Source organism: Blennius ocellaris (assembly GCF_963422515.1).
Source record: "Blennius ocellaris genome assembly, chromosome: 23".
NCBI lineage: Eukaryota > Metazoa > Chordata > Actinopteri > Blenniiformes > Blenniidae > Blennius > Blennius ocellaris.
This window is the reverse complement of record NC_137672.1, coordinates 15870520-15890489: the sequence shown is the minus strand read 5'-3', so window position 1 is coordinate 15890489 and position 19970 is coordinate 15870520. Positions and strand designations below refer to the sequence as shown.

At 45.4% G+C, this 19970-nt stretch overlaps 1 protein-coding gene across 1 annotated transcript in view; it reads right to left on the bottom strand.

Moving 5' to 3' along the window:
- Positions 1 to 19970, bottom strand: part of serpinh2 (serine (or cysteine) peptidase inhibitor, clade H, member 2) — a gene marked incomplete at both ends in the record, with an annotated part of 69184 nt that overhangs the window by 8369 nt on the left and 40845 nt on the right. The window contains 7 exon segments of the mRNA XM_080519406.1: positions 2652 to 2714; positions 2716 to 2883; positions 2885 to 2889; positions 3437 to 3529; positions 7414 to 7485; positions 7800 to 7880; positions 10250 to 10377. Of these exon segments, the coding sequence (XP_080375532.1) occupies positions 2652 to 2714; positions 2716 to 2883; positions 2885 to 2889; positions 3437 to 3529; positions 7414 to 7485; positions 7800 to 7880; positions 10250 to 10377 (610 nt within the window).

The following is a 19970-nucleotide window of genomic DNA, read 5'->3' as shown; positions in this document are numbered from 1 at the left end:
CTGAGGAAACTGGGGGAAAAAGAGGCATGAGCACTACAGCTGCAATAAATAGTTCTGCACATGCACGCATAGATGGACAACAACAACAATGGCTGCCTCCAGAGTGTCATGACTCCCAGTCCATATTGTGTGAAAATGCAAAAACAATGCGTTTTTCACTTAAAATGTTGTCACGTAAACAGGGCCTGAGTGGATATGATCAACTGCATCGGCTTAACGGGAGCTGGACAAGAGCCCAGAAGGATCTGGTGAATTTTAGAAGTACGGCTTCTCGTCTCTTCCAATTGCCTGACGGAGGCTTTCAACGTTTTGAATCCATGCACATCTCATAAGCATTTATGTAGAAGTTTTTCATTCCGAGCCAGAACTAACTGCAGCTTCTTTTTTTTTTTCCATTTTAAATAGCAAACACCTCTTCTGAAAGGTCACATCAATCGTCATTTGTTCAGAGGAAATCTGTAGCTTTGACGACAGACTAAAATTAAATTCAGCTCTTGCCAGGTTTGTGCTCTGTGCAAACTCATGTCTGTACTTTGCCAAAGAATATTGGAGAGGCAAAGTGAGTGCACTCAGTATCTAATTCTGTAGTTTTAACACCAATACTATGAGAAGTTGTATTCATGACCAGCAGCATTTGGATCAAGTAGCTCGTGGCAAATTTGGTCGACTGCATCATTCATTAGCTGCTGAACGCAAAACAACCGAACTGGAACGTCGCCACTGAACGCAGCATTTGGCAGCTGGAAATAAAATCAGTTGACTCGCATGAGGACAGCAACTCCTGCCAATAAAGTTCGTCTCGATACAAACATGTGCTTTTACCACGACCCCCTTAAAAGTGTTTCCAGAACAGGCGGTGGCCTGTTTGGGTCTGCCCCTGTGACTGACCCCCCCCCAATGGCCCGGTCGAATACGTGCTGATCCACCAGACCGACAACTCCCCAACATCCCAGCCGGCAGCATGACAACAGTCTCTTGGTTTGGCCTGCGCGAACCTTAACAACCTCCATACACTCACATTAGCATGAGCTGCCACTGAGCCGCCGCCTGCCTGCTTGCTTGGCCCTCCTCCTGCTCTGCACTCTCCCGACTTCTTCCAGCTACCCGCTGACTTGCGGGGGGCACAAGGACCAGAGATCCAGACCGCCAGCTGGGGCCGAGACACAACCTCTGCGCTCTTCCAAACAGGACGTCTGTGGGAGGCTTCGTGGGGGTTGGAGGTCATGGTCATCGGTGGGCCGCCTCTTAGCCTCCGAACAGGGAGGGGTTCGCTTCGCCGCTGAAGCTTGAGTCTACGTGTACAGCCGGATGCACCTCCCCTCGAGGGAAAGGGGGAGAAAGGTGGGAACGGATTGACATTTTGAACCCACCTGAGTCAAAGTCTCTATTGAGCTGGAAGGGACAAAGCTCGGCTGCGGCTTCAGTTGCAGTGGAAACGAGCAAGACGGAAAACTCGACAAGAAACAGAGGTCAAAGTGTGCAGCAGGGAGGCACAGCAGCAGGGAGGGGCCGAGGGAGGAGACACAGGTATGAAAAGAGGGGGAAAAAAAGGAGAATAACAAGGTAAGAACTGGCGAACAAATATAAAAAGAAGGCGGCAGAAAAAAGGATGAAGATGAGGAAACAATGAGAGTGATGACTGCATCGCGTGGTGATATGAGGAAGCGTTTCAGGTGAAGTGAAAAACGATGCGCCGTGAGGATGCAGGAAATGAACGAGAGAGGAGAGCGGGATGGCAGCGGCACGCGGGGGATTCACTCTGTCAAACTCCACGACGGTGTTAGCTGCTACACGCTAAATACTCTGTGAGAGCGTCTCAGCCCGCTGGTCTGACGAACATGGATCACAGGACAAACTATAAAGAGTCAAACGGCATCATTCACACAGGAATACCTCGAGATATACACAGAGAAAAATTAAAAACAATATTTATTTATTTTTAAACCCTCTGGGGTGTTTGAGGGCCATTTTTGTTTTTCAAATGAACAGGAAAGACTATAATCTGAATGAGGAAAAAAAAAGATCAGTGAAGTGAAAATTTCAGGACAGAAAACATATATGCCATACATGAATTGCTTGCTATGTTGTTATTCTGTGTTTGATCTTGAAAAATCTTAATTATGGGAGCGCGGTCGTGAAGAGTACTCTCGGCTCAGTGAGCATCGAGAGGTTTGTTTAAAGAATATCAACGATTTCTTTGACATTTTTACTATTCGCTTGGTGGTTTTAGCGGGCGGGATTGGAGCCCCTTGCGGTCCTGTTTTTGGCCCATTACCCCGTGTTCGACACCCCTTTTTTGTAGAGACCGGATTGGATTAGTGTGCATGGAGTGCCTGATTGTTAAAAGGAAGACCAAATCGAGAGCTTCTCGACCCTGAGATGGAACAAAGTGACACAGTGAATCTGATTATCCTCTGTGGGCCTCTCGGAAAAAAGAAAAAAAGAAGATCAACCCGATCTTCTGTCAGTACTTCTAAGCACTTCAGAGCAGTCAGAAATCTTTCTATACGCCTTGCCATGGAACACGGGAATAATACATTACTTCTGTGTGACTCTGTATTAATGACCCATCTCAGAATAAGTCTTGCGTCGACACCGCGAGTGCAAGTCAATCATAAATCACAAAGAACATAAGGGTTTGCTGTACGAACCTGCAGACTGAGGGAGCTGGTGATGTTAGCAGCAGGCAGTGAGATGGCCACACTGGTGACGGCGGGCTTTCTCCGGCCACTCGGACATCAGCGGCGGGGTCAGTGGCTTCTCCAGGCGGGCCAGCTTTTCCACGTGGGAGGGCAGCAGGAGCACGAGGGCTGGCCTCGCCCTCCCACAGAGGCAAGCCTCCAGGACCTGCACCATGTTGTTGATGTCCTCGTGGTGACGGTTACAAGCCTGTGGGGTGGAGGGCAGCGGCGGGGGGGCAGGCACGGAGTCGGGGAGAGATCAGAGAGTGGAGGAGAAGAGCATTGCAGTAATTGAACTTTTTAGCAACACTTCTCCTGGAAGTTGGCAAAGGTTTTTTTTTTTTTCTTTTCCCTGCCTCAACGAGCCGTACTGAGGTGTGAAGACTACAGATGGATCACCTTCAGCACTGAAGTGACGGCGGCGCAATGTCATGAGATCACATGGCGTTAAGCAGAGCACCAACGCTTAATGCAATATAGAACCGCAACGTGTTTTTTTTTTCTTGCCGTACGTACAGAAACTCACGCCGGCTTGTTTTAGGCGAATAAATAAAATATAACAAGCATGCTAAATAAATCATGAGACACACAGTGATAAATAGAAGGGAGGCAGATTGGACCCTACAGATGTTCAAGCCACTTTTTTGTAGATTGATTCCTTTGGCGGCATTTATGCGCTGGCAGGAGTACAGCAGCGACAGACTGTGTGTGTGTGTGTGTGTGTGTGTGTGTGTGTGTGTGTGTGTGTGTACTACCTGCTCTGTGCATCATCACTACTTTGGTGTATTTCGTCCCCAAGAAAGTACGCCGATCCGTGCCGTCCCGACCGAACTCCCTCTCCCACAGCCCTGAACAAACAAAGCCATTTAGAAAAACAAGCGCTTTCACTGAGCAAGACATGAAAAAACAATCAAATATTGAAAAAAAAAGTAGGGGGAAAAGTAGGTTAAACAATGTCATGTTCGTGAAATCCATATAGGCCTCGTACACTGGCTGGTGGAGCTCATGAATCCTTAAAGTACACCGTGCAATAAAATCCTATAGACTTCTTCGGGCTGCGGAGTCGGAGTGCAGAGCCGCATTCACTCACCGTGTCCCGCTCGCCCTCGCTAACCCCCCTGACAGCTGTCAATTTAAGAGGGGCCGAGACTTGTGGAATTACTGCGGTAATAACCTCACATCACGGCCCTTTCAATAGAGCGCAGGTCGACAGATTACGACTTGTGGACACGTCTCTCGCTTTGTGAACGACACCTGCTGCCAGATGTGTCTTGTAACGAATGATTTAGCACATACTGCTATTGACAAATCGATTGGAGAGAAAATTACAGCACACAATACTAAGTGCTCAGGTGCAATGAGGCAAAAAAAAAAAGCGGCTTTTATTTGCCAACATGGAAATGTGGACACTGATTACAAAGACCAGCAATGAAAAAGTGACGTGCAAAAGTTGAAAAACTTAAAAGATAAACGTCTAATAAGGTACCACACACTGCCTTTGGCTCTTTATGGAAAGTTTAGAGGAACCGCGGCGCACAGATGGCATGAGGGATGGTGCTCCGAGTCGAAAAGGAACGGTAAAGAACGCCAACGCATTTTCATGAAACATTCCTGACTTTATGTTTGTGCTACGAGAGATGCTTTGTCCATGTCGGCAGATCAATCCTTTGAGATCTGTGGACAAAAGTGCAAAAATGTAATAATCCGTAGCGAGTTTTTCTACGTTTGGCGGGACCAGCTTGGAGCCTGTCGTGGACTGGTGTTTGGCCCACGGGGCTTATGTTTGACACCCCTCACACCGTTTTCAAATCGTGGGAAGACCTGACAGTTTGATGCTGAAATAAGCCAAAAAAGAAGCCGTTTTTCTTTCCCCATGAAAAGCTCGTTACTTTCCATCGGTCTTCATGTGAGCTTTAGATACACGCCTGTCCTGTTACACAGGGGTGATACTATTTCAAGCTATCTCCAGACTGCAGATTTTCCACGAGAAAACTACATGTGTCGTATGAGAGTGCGAGAGGTTAATGCATCTTCTTACCCTTTCATCCACTGCGCTTTCAAAAAAAAACGGACGGAATGTAACATTTTTTCTCGCTTCTTGTACCGATAGTGCTCACTATATGGTCCTCGACAGACGTGTGACCTCGCGTTGACTCCCATTCACTCACACACATATAGGGACTTGAGAAAAAAGCATCTCAACAGGATGAGAAAATTAAATGTATGCGCTTTAGCGTCGCTTGCGGAGGCCCGCAGGTGTGGAATGGACTAGATAAAAATGTTATTAACGGTCTGTTTTCAGGAAGAGCTTAAAGCAACAGTTATTCTTAAAACACATTTTAGCTGAGGACTTTCACACGGTTTATTTTAATGCAAAAATCGATCAATTTTATACTACTTTATCTTGGCCCACCATGGGATGGACCACTAAGGAGTGCAACACTCTACATGCATTTTTATTCAGCAGTGTTCACTGGGTACTCAGGTACTCACACTCCCCAAAAACGCGTGTTAAAGGCTCGATAGTGACTCTCAGACATTGCAAGTAAAAATGCATCAGAAAGGTTTTGCATTTACACGGCAACATATTAAAAGATGCTGAAAACAATGTAGTTTTCATGCTGAGCCACCAGCCGGCGCCGTTGTGCATTTTTGTACTAAAACCACACACACGCAGACGACAAGAGACTATAAACATTAACAATGGCGAGTACACGGACGTGTACGGACAGACAAGTTGGGATTGTTATTACTTGTGGCGCTTAACTATATAATATTTTACTGTCTACGTGGTGCATGGCGCAGCATTGTTTACTTTAGGTGGCTTTCTGAAGATTCAAGATTTTGTATTTGTCATCTCTATACATAACCCGGCGATTTAGACACTTAGGACTTCTTGTGCTGGGCTTCCTTGGAAAAACACACAACAACTTGTCAAAAATAGAATTAAGAGAAGACACTCTACAAGAGTGACATTACAAAACCAAAAAAACGAAACGAGAACTTCTGAGGATGAGCTGGACCTGAGGGTTACCTGAAGTGGCAACCGCGCTGTAGCAATGATGTCATGATGATGAACCGTTTTCTCCACACAGTGCCAGTACATAGAGCATGGGGGGGGTTTGGGGGGGGGGGGGAGGGGGGTGGTGTCAGTGCAGAGTCTGGGAATTTATTCTTCGGCTCGTTACCAGACGCGCGCGTTGCCTGCTCAAGACTTCGTCTTCCTGTGCGGCACGGCGCTTCTGCAAACCTGGCTCCATTAATATCCATCAGTAACAAAACAGCCCGACAGTTGCGCTGCTCAGAAATCCAATGTTTCACAACGCACTTCCCAGTTCGTACTGTAAACTCCGGGGCAGAATTCAGAGGAGGATCGATGAGCGCCCGGGAGGCTTCCTCTCCTCCCTCATCAACTTTTGATTACACTTAGTTGTGCTATTTCAGAAGCTATTATTAGAGGTTAAATATGCTGCGCCTTGTTGTTCGAGCTCGCCATTTTTAGATCCCCACGCTGTTGCATTATCATGTTCTCTTTGCTGCTTTGTTTTTGTTTTTTTCCCCTCCCCACACAATATTATTTTCTTCTTCTGTCGCCAGTGTTTGTTTAAAACAAAAACAAAGCCCGAATTAATTAACCGGCGTGGACGAGAACTCCCAAAGCAGGCCTTTTTACATCCCTCCACTCTTGTCTGTCAATCTCCTCTCTCTCTCCAGGCCACCCTTTCTCTGGTTACTCTTCTCCATTTTCACTCGCCGCTTCCTCCCTCCTCTCTCTCTTTGTCCCCTTCCCCTCCAGAAATCTCTCTCTGCTCTTAACATCTCCCGACTCCAAACATGTTCCACTGCTAATTGGCCCTGACCTTCCCTTTCTTTGAATGCCGTGTACAGCCAAGGGAAGGAAAGACGGCAAAGAGCTTTTTTTTTTTTTTAATTCCCCCTCTTCAATAATTAACTAAAGGGAATGAGAATGAAAAAAAAACAAACAAAAATGGGCATGGAGGCAGACGTCCCATTCGGTGCCAGAAAGAATCCCAGCCCAGTCGAGGAAACCATTACATTATCACCCGCGAGGAGCTTCTTTAGGGAGGCGAAACCAGAAACAAATGGCAAAGTTAAAGCCAAACCCAGCGGCAGCTTAGCGAGCGGCAAACTATCGACCGGTTTTCAAATTATGAATCAAAACTAAAGGAATCCAATTTTCTGTAATCTAATTTGTGCGCTACGATCTGCTGTGTAATCTAATTTGTATATTTCCAACGCAAAAAAAAAAAAAAAAAAACTAATGAACCGACCAACGAGGGTCGTTTCGTGGGAAAGGGAGAAAAAAAAAAAAAAGAACTCATTTTTGTAATGAAGTCAAAACATCAAACAAAGGAAATTAATTAAATTGCTTATCAATGTATAGTCTGTCAGGGAATGTTATTTTTTTCGGGGTGGGGGGGGGCTGTGTATCTGCTGGCAACCTGTTTTCACTTCAGCAGCCCTGCTTGTTTTGTACCTAATAATAAGGCAAAGAAAAAAAAAAAAAAAAAAAAGTACCTGCAGGAGGAAGCTGCGGGAATGGAGGCAGATAAACTCCGATAAGGACGTGCGGGGAGAGGAGAGGAAGAGGAGACGGGGGTAGATTAGAGACGTGATAAACAATGACAAAAGCACACAAAAAAATAAGCCGACGAGCGCCACGGAGGAATGGGAGTGAAAACAGAAGGGTATATTTAACACCTCGTCACACCTTCCTTCCGGGAAGCCGCCGACGGGATCCTCCGTCGGTCGGCGGCACGCGGACGCGAGCTGCACTCGAAGACTGAGGGATGGCAGATTAGATTTCCTCAAAAGTTATCGTCGATTGACCTTCGGAAGAAAAAAGAAAGTTGCGTGTTGTGTGATCATCAGCCACTGCAAGCCTGTCACAAAGAGGCGAGGCGAGCCAAAGCTGTGCCATTGCAGAATTTGGAGCGATGCGGGCACAGATGTTAGACGTGACACTGGAGGGGGGGGGGACAGAGAGTCTGGACACTTGTTACTTAATTATTTAAGATGACACATCACCCCCCAATGGAAGATGAATAAGCTCTCAGCGACAGACCGCGGGATCATTCTTTATCTGCTGCGACCGACCCAGCTGGAGCCCGAGAACGTGCCCGCCGCACACAGGTGGGCACGCTGGCAACGCGCCATGAAGCGGGAAAACAGGCGGGCCTGACGGGGGATGGGGTGGGGGTGGAGGGGGGTGGGGGGAGCCGCGCCGGTCGGTTGCCTGCCACATTCGCAGTGGAGGATTTCTCATCCAAACTCCGCACAGCTCCGACACGTTCACACGCCGCGGAGTCGCTCCCAAATGACTCGGCGATCGTCAAGCACGCAAATTCTATTCCGGCGTCGCTCGGCCCAGACGAGGCAAAGTCGCAATGTTACGGGGCGACGTCCAATCGCAGCCCGTCCGGTGAACTATTCGCAGTGTCGAGACGCTACGCTTACGACACAAATGACTGATGATGGTGCGCAACTGATCCACACTTTGTGCTCGATCCCGCAAAGGTCGGAGTAAATTCAGCCAAATGGTAAAATGGTATAATAATCATGTCCACCACATATTTAAAGGGAGAATAATGAGGCCTTAGGCTGCTTTTTAAACACAAAATACCTTGTCAGGGGTGTCAAACTCATTTTAGTTCAAGAGCCACGTACAGCCAAATATCAGCTCGAGTGGGCCGGACTGGGAAATTTGTTGCATAATAACCTTTCAATTTGAATTTTTACAGTTTTTCCTCTGCTGTGGTGTCAAGTTGAAGTTTTAAAAATGTCTTTTTTTTGCAAAATGTTTCACAATTAGACCTACAATCTCAACATAAAGCCTTTTTTTGATACTTTTTGGTGCAAAATACAGTGAAATGTACCCAAAAAAAAACCGCCTACAACTGTTGCACTTTGCAGATTTTGGCCCTGATGAACTGTATTAAAAAGTCAATGGATTCTTTGGAATTCTTTAAAATGTGCTTGGCTGTTTCACGGGTCTGACTGGATCCCCTTCTGAACGACCCTCGAGAAGGTGCAATCGGACCCACCGAGTTCAGTTTCACATATACAGGGTCAAATTCAGCACTGTCACCTCATGGTACTTCACAATCAAAATAAAATTTTGGAAAAAAAAAACCAATTAATTGACGCCTATAATGTTCATGGGAGATGATCGACGGCGAGTTACCTTACTGATATCCCAAAAGCCACAGAATGAGGGTGAGTTTGTTGAAAATGCACTTGGCTGCCGCAAAAATCCTGTTTTGATAAATGACAGGCCTTTTCCAACACCAATCTGAAAACCATTTCAAATTGCACTTTCGAAATTTCATGGTTTTCATAATAGTTTTTAGAGAGTGCTTTAAATTTGCATTTGCTGAATCTACTCAAGTTTGGGTTTTTTTTTGCCACACAGTATTTATAGGTAAGCTTGCGTTTGATTTTTCTGCTGCATGTGGCCCCTGGATTGAAATGGCCGTGACGACACTGCCTTAAATGGACATCAGACTTGAGCAAAACTGGACAGTGATGCTGGTGTCCAATCACGGGTACTTGGCGCTGAATGTCTACAGACTCGGTGCTGTTCAAATAAAGGCTTCCCGAAACAGTTTTCAGCAAATACGGAACTAAAAAAACAGAATCTAAAAAGCGGATTTCAGACAGAGGATGACCTCAGTGCTTGTTTTTGAAGGACCATTAACTAGAAGGACTTTATTTTCCACTGACGGTTGAAAAGCAGCCCTAATGGAGTCCCAAAATGGGGGGTGGGGGGGGGGGGGGGTAACCCTCAAAATAATGTTATAGATCCTCTAATGCCTTTTTTTTTTGTAGTTGAGGTACAACAAACAGTGAGGTTCAAGCAATTTATATAAAATCATAAATAGATTTTATATTACATAAAGTGGTTGAACGTCTAATTTGTCAAAAAAAATAGGTGCATCAAAAATGAGGAAATTTCTCCTTTATGCATTTGATAATATAGGCAAATAAAAATTAGGAGAACTGTATATTTTTGTTACGGACCTACCGTAATCTATAGATATATTTCCGTTCTGGGAGTAAAACTCTTTGATGAACCAAAATGTACTCGCTGTCAACCTTCAGAAAAAAGCTGCGAAATACAAAATGCTTGTGAGGTAAATAAGGTCAGAATGATGAGAGAAAAGGAAGGTCATTAATTGTGGTATTATGTTATTTAGACCTTTTGTTTAGTCTTCTGTTTTGATGTCAGTCGTGTTGTTTTGGGTTTGTGTTTGTAAACTTCACCTATTACAGCGAGTTCAATGGAATTTATAGGACAGGCATGAAAAGAAGCCACTGGCTTCAGCCTATCGATGTCTTAGATATTACTTGCCGGTGTCTGTATTTTCTGTGTACTGAATAGAATCCCATCTAATGAGGATGGCTTTTTGATGATCATGTGTACTTGCGGCAGTGTTTTTATAAGTATTGTTCTATTCTATAATGTTAATGTTTTGATGGATCAAAGCTGAAGCAGCTATTTCCACTATCTCAAAATATCTAAAGTTGCTTTAACCGGTTCCCCTCACCTTTGAAACGCATTACATTGGCCAGGACCAGGACTCCGGCCCTGGCCCTGATTTCTGCCTCTACGGGCTCCCCATCCAGCCCACCCAGGCCGGCCTTCGCCCAGTCATGGGCTGCTGTCTGAGTCTCCCTGCACCAGGAGAACCGGCACAGCAACCAGGAAGCCTAAAGGAATTCTGGGCAGCATGGCAGACCTGGAGGAGACAAATCATGAGCAAGAACGCCCTTCAATTTGTAATTCGAACCTGGAATCAATGTATTTGAACAGTGCAAGTTGATATTTTGGGTTAAAGCATGGCAAACACAGTGTGAGGCGTCCTGCTCACACACAGGCACAGCAGTGAACTTCATTTAGTTAAACAAAATTGTAAAAGTAAAAGTGCGACTGAGGTTTATGAAAGAAGTTTGTCATCATTTTTTTTTTAACTAACTTTTTAAAAGACAGCCGCCCCTCCCCGACAGTATGCGACTTCTGTTCCGACTTATCTCCGGGGGAAAAAAAAAAAAAAAAAATCGAGGAAATAAAGACGCGTTTTCGGTCACATTTACCGGTATTTCTCCCCTTCTCTTCCCCTTCCTCCGTGTGATGGGGGGGGGGGGGGAACTCTGGAGGAAGTTCGCCGGGCTCTCGCTCGCCCTCCTGCCCGGCTCCGCGCGCTCTCAGCCCCGCAGCGCGTTCACACACTCCCCGCAACTTCCACGGAGCCAAAAAAGATCCACAAAACTCCTTATAAAAAAAAAAGAAAAAAAGTGTCACAACACATCATATGTAAATAGCGCCCGCATTTAAAGATAAATATGTGTATTTAAAGATGAAAAAAAACCATGTATGGGGTCTCTTTGAATTACTCCACAGGCTTTTTGCATTTATCCCTTTACAAAAACCATAATTAAATATCTGGAAGTCCTTCTGGGAGTATATTACAGCCTGTCCCCTGGAGTTTTGGCAGGAGTTATGTATATATAATGTTAGTACAGGGATTTTTTTTAAGTTGCAGTAAATGAGGCGTCCCTCCATACATTCAAAGCCAGATTTTGTGGTGGTTTTTTTTATTTTTTTATTTGCAGGGATAGTAAAGCCTCTTGTTCTTGGCTCGGGTTGGAGTTGTAGTTCCTGGAGTCACTCAAGCGGGGTCGCTAATGATCTTCCCATGGCCTCAGCTCAGTGACCCCCGTGAGAGGTTTCTGCATGTGGGCCAAGGAGGGAGGGGGGGGGGGGGGCTGAAGAATTGGACTCCCAGCACCTCTCAGCAAATCCTGATTGGTTTAATCTGTCCGAGGATTCCTCCTTCTTGGTCATGATTTGATATCAGACATGTTCAAAACAGACCCTGTTTTACAGTCTGCTGATAGATAATGAAATTACATTTGGAGACCACACTTACACACACACACACACACACACACACACACACACACATACTTTCCTCAGTAGCCACAACAGTGGAGTCCACTGTCAAGGAAAAGTAGGCCAGACCATGCAATGCTTGCAACACGCCTGACCCCTTCCAAATGTCCTCATTCTGTATTCTCCTCATTTATGGCTCCGTAAATTGTCCCCGCCCTCTCCCCCTACAGCAGAACCAGGAGTGCTGTGGAGATAACTTGTAACGCAGTGCTTTGGGACAGGGATTATCGCCCCAAATTTCAGGATGGAGAATGGTCATATAGGGTCCTAATCGATAAATGGGGAGATAGACTAAGGAGGCTAGAGAAGGATCAGAGAGGGATATGGGGGAAGATAACTGCTCGAGACCACCAATGCTCAGCAATCAGGCCGAACATGACAGCTTGTAGACCCAACCAATTATTTACCCCAGCCAAATCAATAGAGCTCTCTCCGAAAAGATAGCCATCAGCAGCACTATCTGGAACACATTCACAGCAGAAAGCACAAACACACACCAAGCACTCCACTTGCCGCCACTCTTGTTCTCCATCTCTTTTGCAAACACACACACACACGCGCACACACACACATGCGCACGCTTCCCCGCACAGACACTTCGTTATCACACTTCCTCAGAAATAAAAGACAAATCATGCAATTATTGACCTATACTACAGTGAAAACGACACACACACACAAAAAAAAACTGTGTACACACATCTCCTAATGATGCCGAGGCCTGACTGAGTCTATCTGGTGGTGATGAGTCGATGTGTGCAACCACAAGAGGTTGTAACCTTCACCAGTGGAGTCGCCGCCCCCTCCCGGGACCTCCCAGCGCCGCATCACAGTCAGTTTTGTCAGTAATGAGCAGAGACATGCTCTACGTTGTAGGTGATTCATAAGAAAGCGGGGCCTGCGCCGCAGTTAAACGAGTCCCCGGAGGGTGGGGTGGGGGGACGACTAGAGGAGCTCCTCACTCAGCGGATTTCACTCCTGTGGTTGTGTGAAGGGATTTTAACCGCGGCGCAGCCACACATTTACCTCTTACCAAAAGGCCTCGTCTGCAGCCTTGCTCCGCTGGCCGTCACCTCTCCACACTCCGTCCTCAGCCCCCAGCTCTCATTCGGTTTTATAGCTCTTGATTTCATTGTCTTTGGCAGTAAATATTGTAATTCATTTCGCACCTTATCCTTTTATGCGGCTGTTAGCTGTTGTTTTTGGATGCTGTGGAGGTCAAACGCCCCTGGCTCAAAGGCTCGTCAGCAGAATCAGCACCTCGCAATGAAAACTGTTACGGCCACTGCCAAATGGCCCAAAGCGATCCACTCGCCCCGTGCTCTGTTTGTGCTCTAATCCTCCCTCTGCTTTCTTTTCAACACACACACACACACAATTTACGATTTTCTTCCTCTTTCGCTCTTTGCAGAATTTGATATTTCACTTCACACTGCATTCGCTCGGCTTTCTTTTGCCACCCTTTCACTCCATAATGCTGTTTCTCTTTGCGTTTCATCTCTCCCTCCATGTCCCTGTGCCAGAGGTTCAAGCAGTCTCTCCATACTGCTCCTCAACCTCTGGGGCCTCTGCAATCTACACACCTTTTTATCCCTCTTTATGTTCCTGGAAGAATCATGACACTTGTACTTTGGGGTATATTACAGACAGAGCCCCTTAACTATACAAAACAAACCCCTCAAATGTATGTAAAAATGTCCTCCCACTCCCATTTCTGCAACATCTCCTTTCTCCTCTTACCGGGTGTCAACCCATTTCCTCCCTGCCTCTCACCTCCTCTCATTTCATCACCCCGACTCCTACTCACTTCCCATCTCTCCTCTCCTCCTCCTCCTCCTCCTTCGTCTGAAATCTCACCCCTGTGCCTCAGTGTCTCACATATTTTTTGGACTCCGTACAGAACAAACAGCATGTAACACGTGAGCCCCGGTTCTCGTCAGTTCTGGTCGGCGTCGTCTGTCATCAGCTCTGGAACCTCTCGGCCAATAGGAAGGCAGCGTAGGACCCTGTCTGGACAGGCCCGCGGGATCCCGTTGCTTTTTATCAAGTTTCACTGCGGTTCTTTTTCAAATGACGGCTCTGACTTAACGTCTGGCTGAGCTGCAACCCAGAGTTTGACTGAAGCATTACCCTATGCACAGCCTCGTCCTGATTGGAGAAATTCCCCTGAATGACAAGTAATCAGGACCTTGATTTCTGGCATTATTGAGTCTTTTTTAGCCAGCGCAACATTTTGTATCGGTGGGTTACAACTGGGTTCTACAACCAATCACTTAATGTATTCGTTGCAGAAAAAAAGCATATGGTAAACTTTGATTACTTTTCTCCCAAAGCTTATATTCCACTGCCAAAATATAAGAGGTTGTTAGTAACACAGAACTACATTAATTTGATGAACCTGATTTTGATGAGTCGCTCATCTGAATGCAATGAATGCCCATCAGTCTTTCTGCAGAACTTTATAGATTTCATTCTGGTGTGGTGAAGAAGGAATACATTGGGAATTTGACCAGAAGAGCCTACCACTCGCCTTAGAAGTTCAGCTGTTTTGCTCAAGTCCTCCTGCTGACCTCTGAACACTGATCTAGTGGCAAAGCTTCAGTTCGGAAAGTTTCCTAAAGAAAATGTGGAATTGATAATAACACTGCGCTTTGGATTGGAGATGTCATCTTGTACATGATTGACTGGAATACTGCAGAACCTCAATGCAAAACTTTCCTTCTCATCCCAAGACGCTGTAAATTATCTCACTCCGAGACTGACGTACGGCTCAACGTTTACAGGAATACGATTTTCTCTGGTGGATACCCTCCACAAACGTCCAACGTCTCAAAGTCAGATCTTGCCTTTTCAGCATTACCATATCAGCGAATGCTCGTCGTTTCATCTGAGCCAATTCTATGTTTCAAAATGTGCACAAGATATAGGGAAACGAAGGAAAATTATCCGTGCGACGAAGCCCCAGCTTTGCTATATACAGATAAGAACAATGTTCAGCCGAACATTATTATTGTAAACACGCACAGAAAGAGCAACACCAACTCTGATGATGGGTAACGTGACGTTAGACATGCAGACTTGGGGGGGAAAAAAAAAATAACACTACTAAAACCTAACATCACCAACAATGTGACTACTACCATTATTACAGTATAAGAACTAATGTAATGGACGGCAAACCTTCACAGGGGACTGATGGGAAGAAGGAGGAACATGGACAAAAAGAAAACTCGGCAAAAGACAACAGCCATAAAATATATTGAGCTTCGCTTCGCCGAACATCTAAAAATACACATTCGCTGCAAGATTTACTGAATTGTGGATGAGTGCATCCCTCCACTGGGATTCTCTCTTCACCCCCGATTTAAATCTAGGGCAAAACTTTCTGAAGCAACAGGAGGTATCGGTAGGCAGACGGAAAGAGGGGGGACTATGTGTATTTAATCGATGGGGGGGGGGGGTTAGACGGAGGGAGGCAGCAGTGAGGGAAAGGTGAGGAGGGGCCAATGACATTTGGGGTCGGGGTGAACATGTTGAACAGCAACCAAAATCACACGCACATCTGCTGTTCATCTTGAATGTTTCCAATAAGCTTTAAATGTTTCCTGCGGCGCTGTGGATACACACTGAGCTGCCAAGACAAGAACAGGGGCTGGTGTTTGATTTCCTTGCGTGAAGAAAAAAAAAAAAGGTGGTCTGTCACCTTGTTCTGAAAGCAGGTATTTATAGTGCTATGCTTAAATACGTCGGTTAAAAAAAAAAGCAGTAAAGTTGCAAACTCGTTTCTGCCGGGCGCATTCGCGCAGCAAGAAAGACAAATAAGTGGCTTTTAATGTGCTCAGTGAGTCAGACAGAAGCAAATGCCAAGCGCCCTCAAGAGTACACAGCTGCTGCGAACAAGTGTTGACAACTATCTTCATAAGAATTAAATATTGCTCTGAACCCCACCCCTGGTAACCGCCACACACCTGTGACTCAGGATCAGCCAGACGTGTTGACATTAAATCAACACGTTCACTTTTCCTCTTTGACGCGTCGCAAAAACCCGCGCACACCAGCTGCACAATGACACACATAGGTCTGCAGTCAAAAGTATGGACACGCACCTTCAAAAGACAGATATATTGACACCCCCTCCTCCTCCTCCTCCTCCTCCTCCTCCTCCTCTTCACACAGAAACTCACAAACACATGAAGCTTATATCCTCTGGCTGTGAGTTTGCCAGCAGCCAGCTGGTACTGTCATGTCTGATAGGCTGGAACAGAGACAGAGAGGGAGACGAGGCCGGCAGAGGAAAGGAGGAACGAGGGAGGCAAGCTGGGAAAACGTCTACAGCAGAATGCATTAGCAAGGCCCTGTCTGTCTGGGCGAGTGTGTTGCCGATTTGGGAAAACTGTATCAAAGCCTGGCAACTCATTACACCGTCTCATCTGGGTCCGCGGGGAGCGTCTTCCCATCCCTTCGTCCCGATCCCCGCGAACGACACAACTTGTTTGTTTGCATGCAGACTCGCTCCGTTTGCTCGGCTTGACCCGCCATTTGCATTTTCGCACACAGTTTGAATCTAATTGTATTTCACTGTTAACTAAGTGCGATCACGTCGGCGATAAACGGCGCGGCGATGAAATAATCCGAGACGTGTTTTGGCGCCAATTTAGGTAGTTCTGTCAAGGCAAATCTTTGCAGTCAAAGAAAATCAATAACAAGATGAGATCATATGGAAATGTCGCATATCAAGACAACAACGTATAATTTGATGCCCCGGCCCTTAAATTTAATCGCGTACATATTCGCCGGAAGCCTGATGATAAAACTTTATCGCAGTGTTTTTGCAAAAGTCTTTTAAGCTTGTAATGTGAATACGTGAAGTTGTTGTATTGGACAGTTTATGGTCACAGCGACGGGAGCTGATGAAGGTCATAGGCTTCTTAAAAACCAACTGTCCATTGACGACAAATGGGCCTTGAAATCCAGCGGCTCATATAACTGCCTCACTCCAAACGGCTAATGTACGAGCTGCCCTGTTTACATGAATGGCTCGTCATCTAATCTGATTAAGTGGTGTGTGTGTAGTTCCTTCAGAGGTTTTAACATTACTCATTTTAGCTGCCTCCTTATTGTGACTCTCCACAGAGAGTGGGGGGGGGGGGGGGGAGGGCGATTCACATATCATGCAGTCGTAAAGAAGCCATAGAAGTCAGGAGTCCTCCTGTGTGGGACAGGAGGATGATGAACGGGACAAATTTGTTCATATTAGTTAAGTTCTTTGGGAGGAATAAATACTGAAGGTGTTTGTGTTGGACGATACCTCGACAACAGTTGGTTAAATAAACATGAACTCAAATTTCAGCATTAAATTATCAGCTCCCTGTTCATTTTTGGATCCAGTCCAAAAATTCTTTAATTTGCTTTTCTATGTCTTTATGGCCTTCCGTTCCTTCACGCTCTCTCAGGTCATTAGAGCAGTTATTATTAGTAGTCTCAAAGTTGAATATTTGCAAATCAGGATGGCCAGCTGGCTCACTTCTTGTTTTTAAATCATAAATCTTAAATTTCCAAAGCTTTTAACTCAGTTTGAGATGTGGGCTCATATTGTCTTCACTGCTTTAGTGTTTTCAGGTTTGTTCAAAATTCTTTAATTTAGATTCTTTATTCTCATGTTGGTGTACAAAACTTTGGCCAACTCGGTTATATTTAAAGTATTTTGTGAGTAAGGTTATGTAAAATCATTTAATTAGCCAACACACAAAACATCCTATTTTGCGTGGCTACATTTCAATTATACGTCTATTCTAACCTCAGATAGCAATATTCAAATTTAGGAATGACTATGTTTCAGAATAGTGACATTTGCTGATTTGAGGACAGACTGAAGACACAATTGAAGCTCCTCATCCAATCAATGATGACATTATTATTGTAATAACATTTTGATTGTGGAAAATGTACATTTTCCACCAAATTACCTTAGAAGTCTATTAATCAGGGACACTCATGGTATAAATACAGAACTTATGTTGCCATAACAGTAATATTGTTGGCATAAAATTGATCTATATGTAGGTTTACGTACCAATATGTGAGAAGTATTTCAAAAATAAGGCCAACGTTATTGTGATTGCATTAAACATGCTTGGACGTGACTTCAAAAGTGATTCACTTCACATACTTATTAACTATTCTTGTTATTTGTAGACATGTAATATTACTTTTGGCCCATGCATAAAAAGTGAGCATAATATTCCTGATACCTCATCGACCACCTCTTTACATAGCCTCTGTCATGACAACTATGACCACAAGGAGGTGCAACAAACCATCAATTTGGTCTTAGTATATGCAGTTGGGTCCTATTAGTGTAAATCTGTGAGTAGTAAAAACAACCATTAAAATGGATTAACGACACCGGAGACATCCGCATCAAACTTTATAGGACTCGATCCAGTAGTTGGGATATTCATTTTGTACCAAAGTAGTAAAAAAAAAAAAAAAAAAAAACCCTCAAAATTGGTCACTCTGAGCAAAACTTTGTTTTAATTTCCTCCTCCTTTCAAATGTTAGCTCAGTACGTCTTAATAACGTCTGATATGTTAATCAGGTTTTTCATAACACCGTATCTGAGGTAATATAAGCAGGTTATGAAGTTTACATACATCAAGTAAAACACAGAAGCCTGTCAAAATGAGTGATGTTTCCAGAGTTATAAGCAAATAAATATTATAGCTTTATTATGAGTAGTGAATGGCTGCCATTTAATTATCAAGAAACTTTCATTAACATACCTTTTTTTATGGAAGCTGTTAAATATTGCTCCCAATATTAGCCGTCTACCATCATACAGATGAGGGTTTTTTTTTGTTTTTTTTTCTTCCACCCCAGAAAGTCATTGTTATTGGGATGTGATTCCTGTTATAGAGAGCAGCCGTGGAGCATGTTCAATTCAGCCCGGCACTTGGGATGGACTGACATTTCAGCGGGATATTGTGAGTTCCTCACAATCGCAGCCAGGTAACAACCTCAGAGATTAACAACCTTAAAGAGTACCATCGTCTGCCCCATGTTTTATTCACAGCCTCTCCCTGCGCATTACCATACATATTTATAGAGATAGCTGCATTTACATGTACACAAACACCCTTGAGCATGCACACATGCACAGAGAAGTTCAGCCTGTCCCCCCGGGGGCTGAGGCTGTCATTTTAGCCCGTCACAGCCGTTACTGTATACGCGCGTGTCCCGCGGAGCGCACACGCACATCCATTGTGTGTGTGTGTGTGTGTGTGTGTGTGTGTGTGTGTGCTCGGATTGACTGATAGAAGATGGCTTCGGGGCAGGGGGGGATGGATGGAGGGGAAATGGTTGGGGAAATTCCCGAGCAGGGGAGGGGAGGAAAAGACGAAGTTGGGCAGCGACGGACCGTCGGACAGGCTGCCGGTTGGCCTCGTGGGGGGAAACTGGTTCCACCACTTGCTTAAGGGCACACTGATTGAGCAAGGAAGGCGAAATAATGTGGGAAGCAAGGCTACGGGGGAAGGGGGAAGGGGGGGGGGAAAGGTCAAAATGTGGGGCACGGCGATGGAGCGGAGTAAAGATGCAAATGAGCGGTGCCACCTCGTATTCATCGCTTTGCATAGGGGAGGTGGAGGGTGAGCTAGACACGGGGTAATCACAGGAAAACATAACGAGACGCATCTGAAAGGAGGAAGATTTTGAAGCACATGAGTAATGCCGGAGGAACGACAGACGGGGCGAGTGGCGTGTGCGGGCAGAAAAGGAAAACCGCATAAAACAGAGGCAAAAGCTGCGAAGGCTGAATATAGAACCCCCCGCGGCTCGGCTATTGAATCAACAGGTGATGTCATCCGGGCTGAATGAAACTCCGTCATGCCGGGTTTTGGGGCGAACAGGTTTGGGAGCGGGTGAAGGAGGTATAACTGCAACCTTGTAAAAGAGGAGAGATCTGCTCTCACCATTCTCATTATCCCATCATCTCCTCCTCTCTCCCCCAGTTTCAAAGCTTCTCTCACTCCCTCTTTCTACTCTCACCCCCCCCCCCCCCCACGCTCGCCTCTCCTAAGCTGCTCTGCTATTCGCCTCGGCGAGGCTTAAGATGGGAGGATTTTGCCCTCTTCTCCCACCGTGTCAGTTCATTTCCAGTACGGAGTGCCATATGCAGAGCCCGCATCTATCAGCGAGGAGATATAAGCTGCTATGAATGTCAAGGGTCAACTGGTGATATTATTCCGCTGTTAATGGCCCCACAGTGTCACAGGGCCTGTAATACCCCTGAAAATGACTGCTCAGACAGCCGTGTG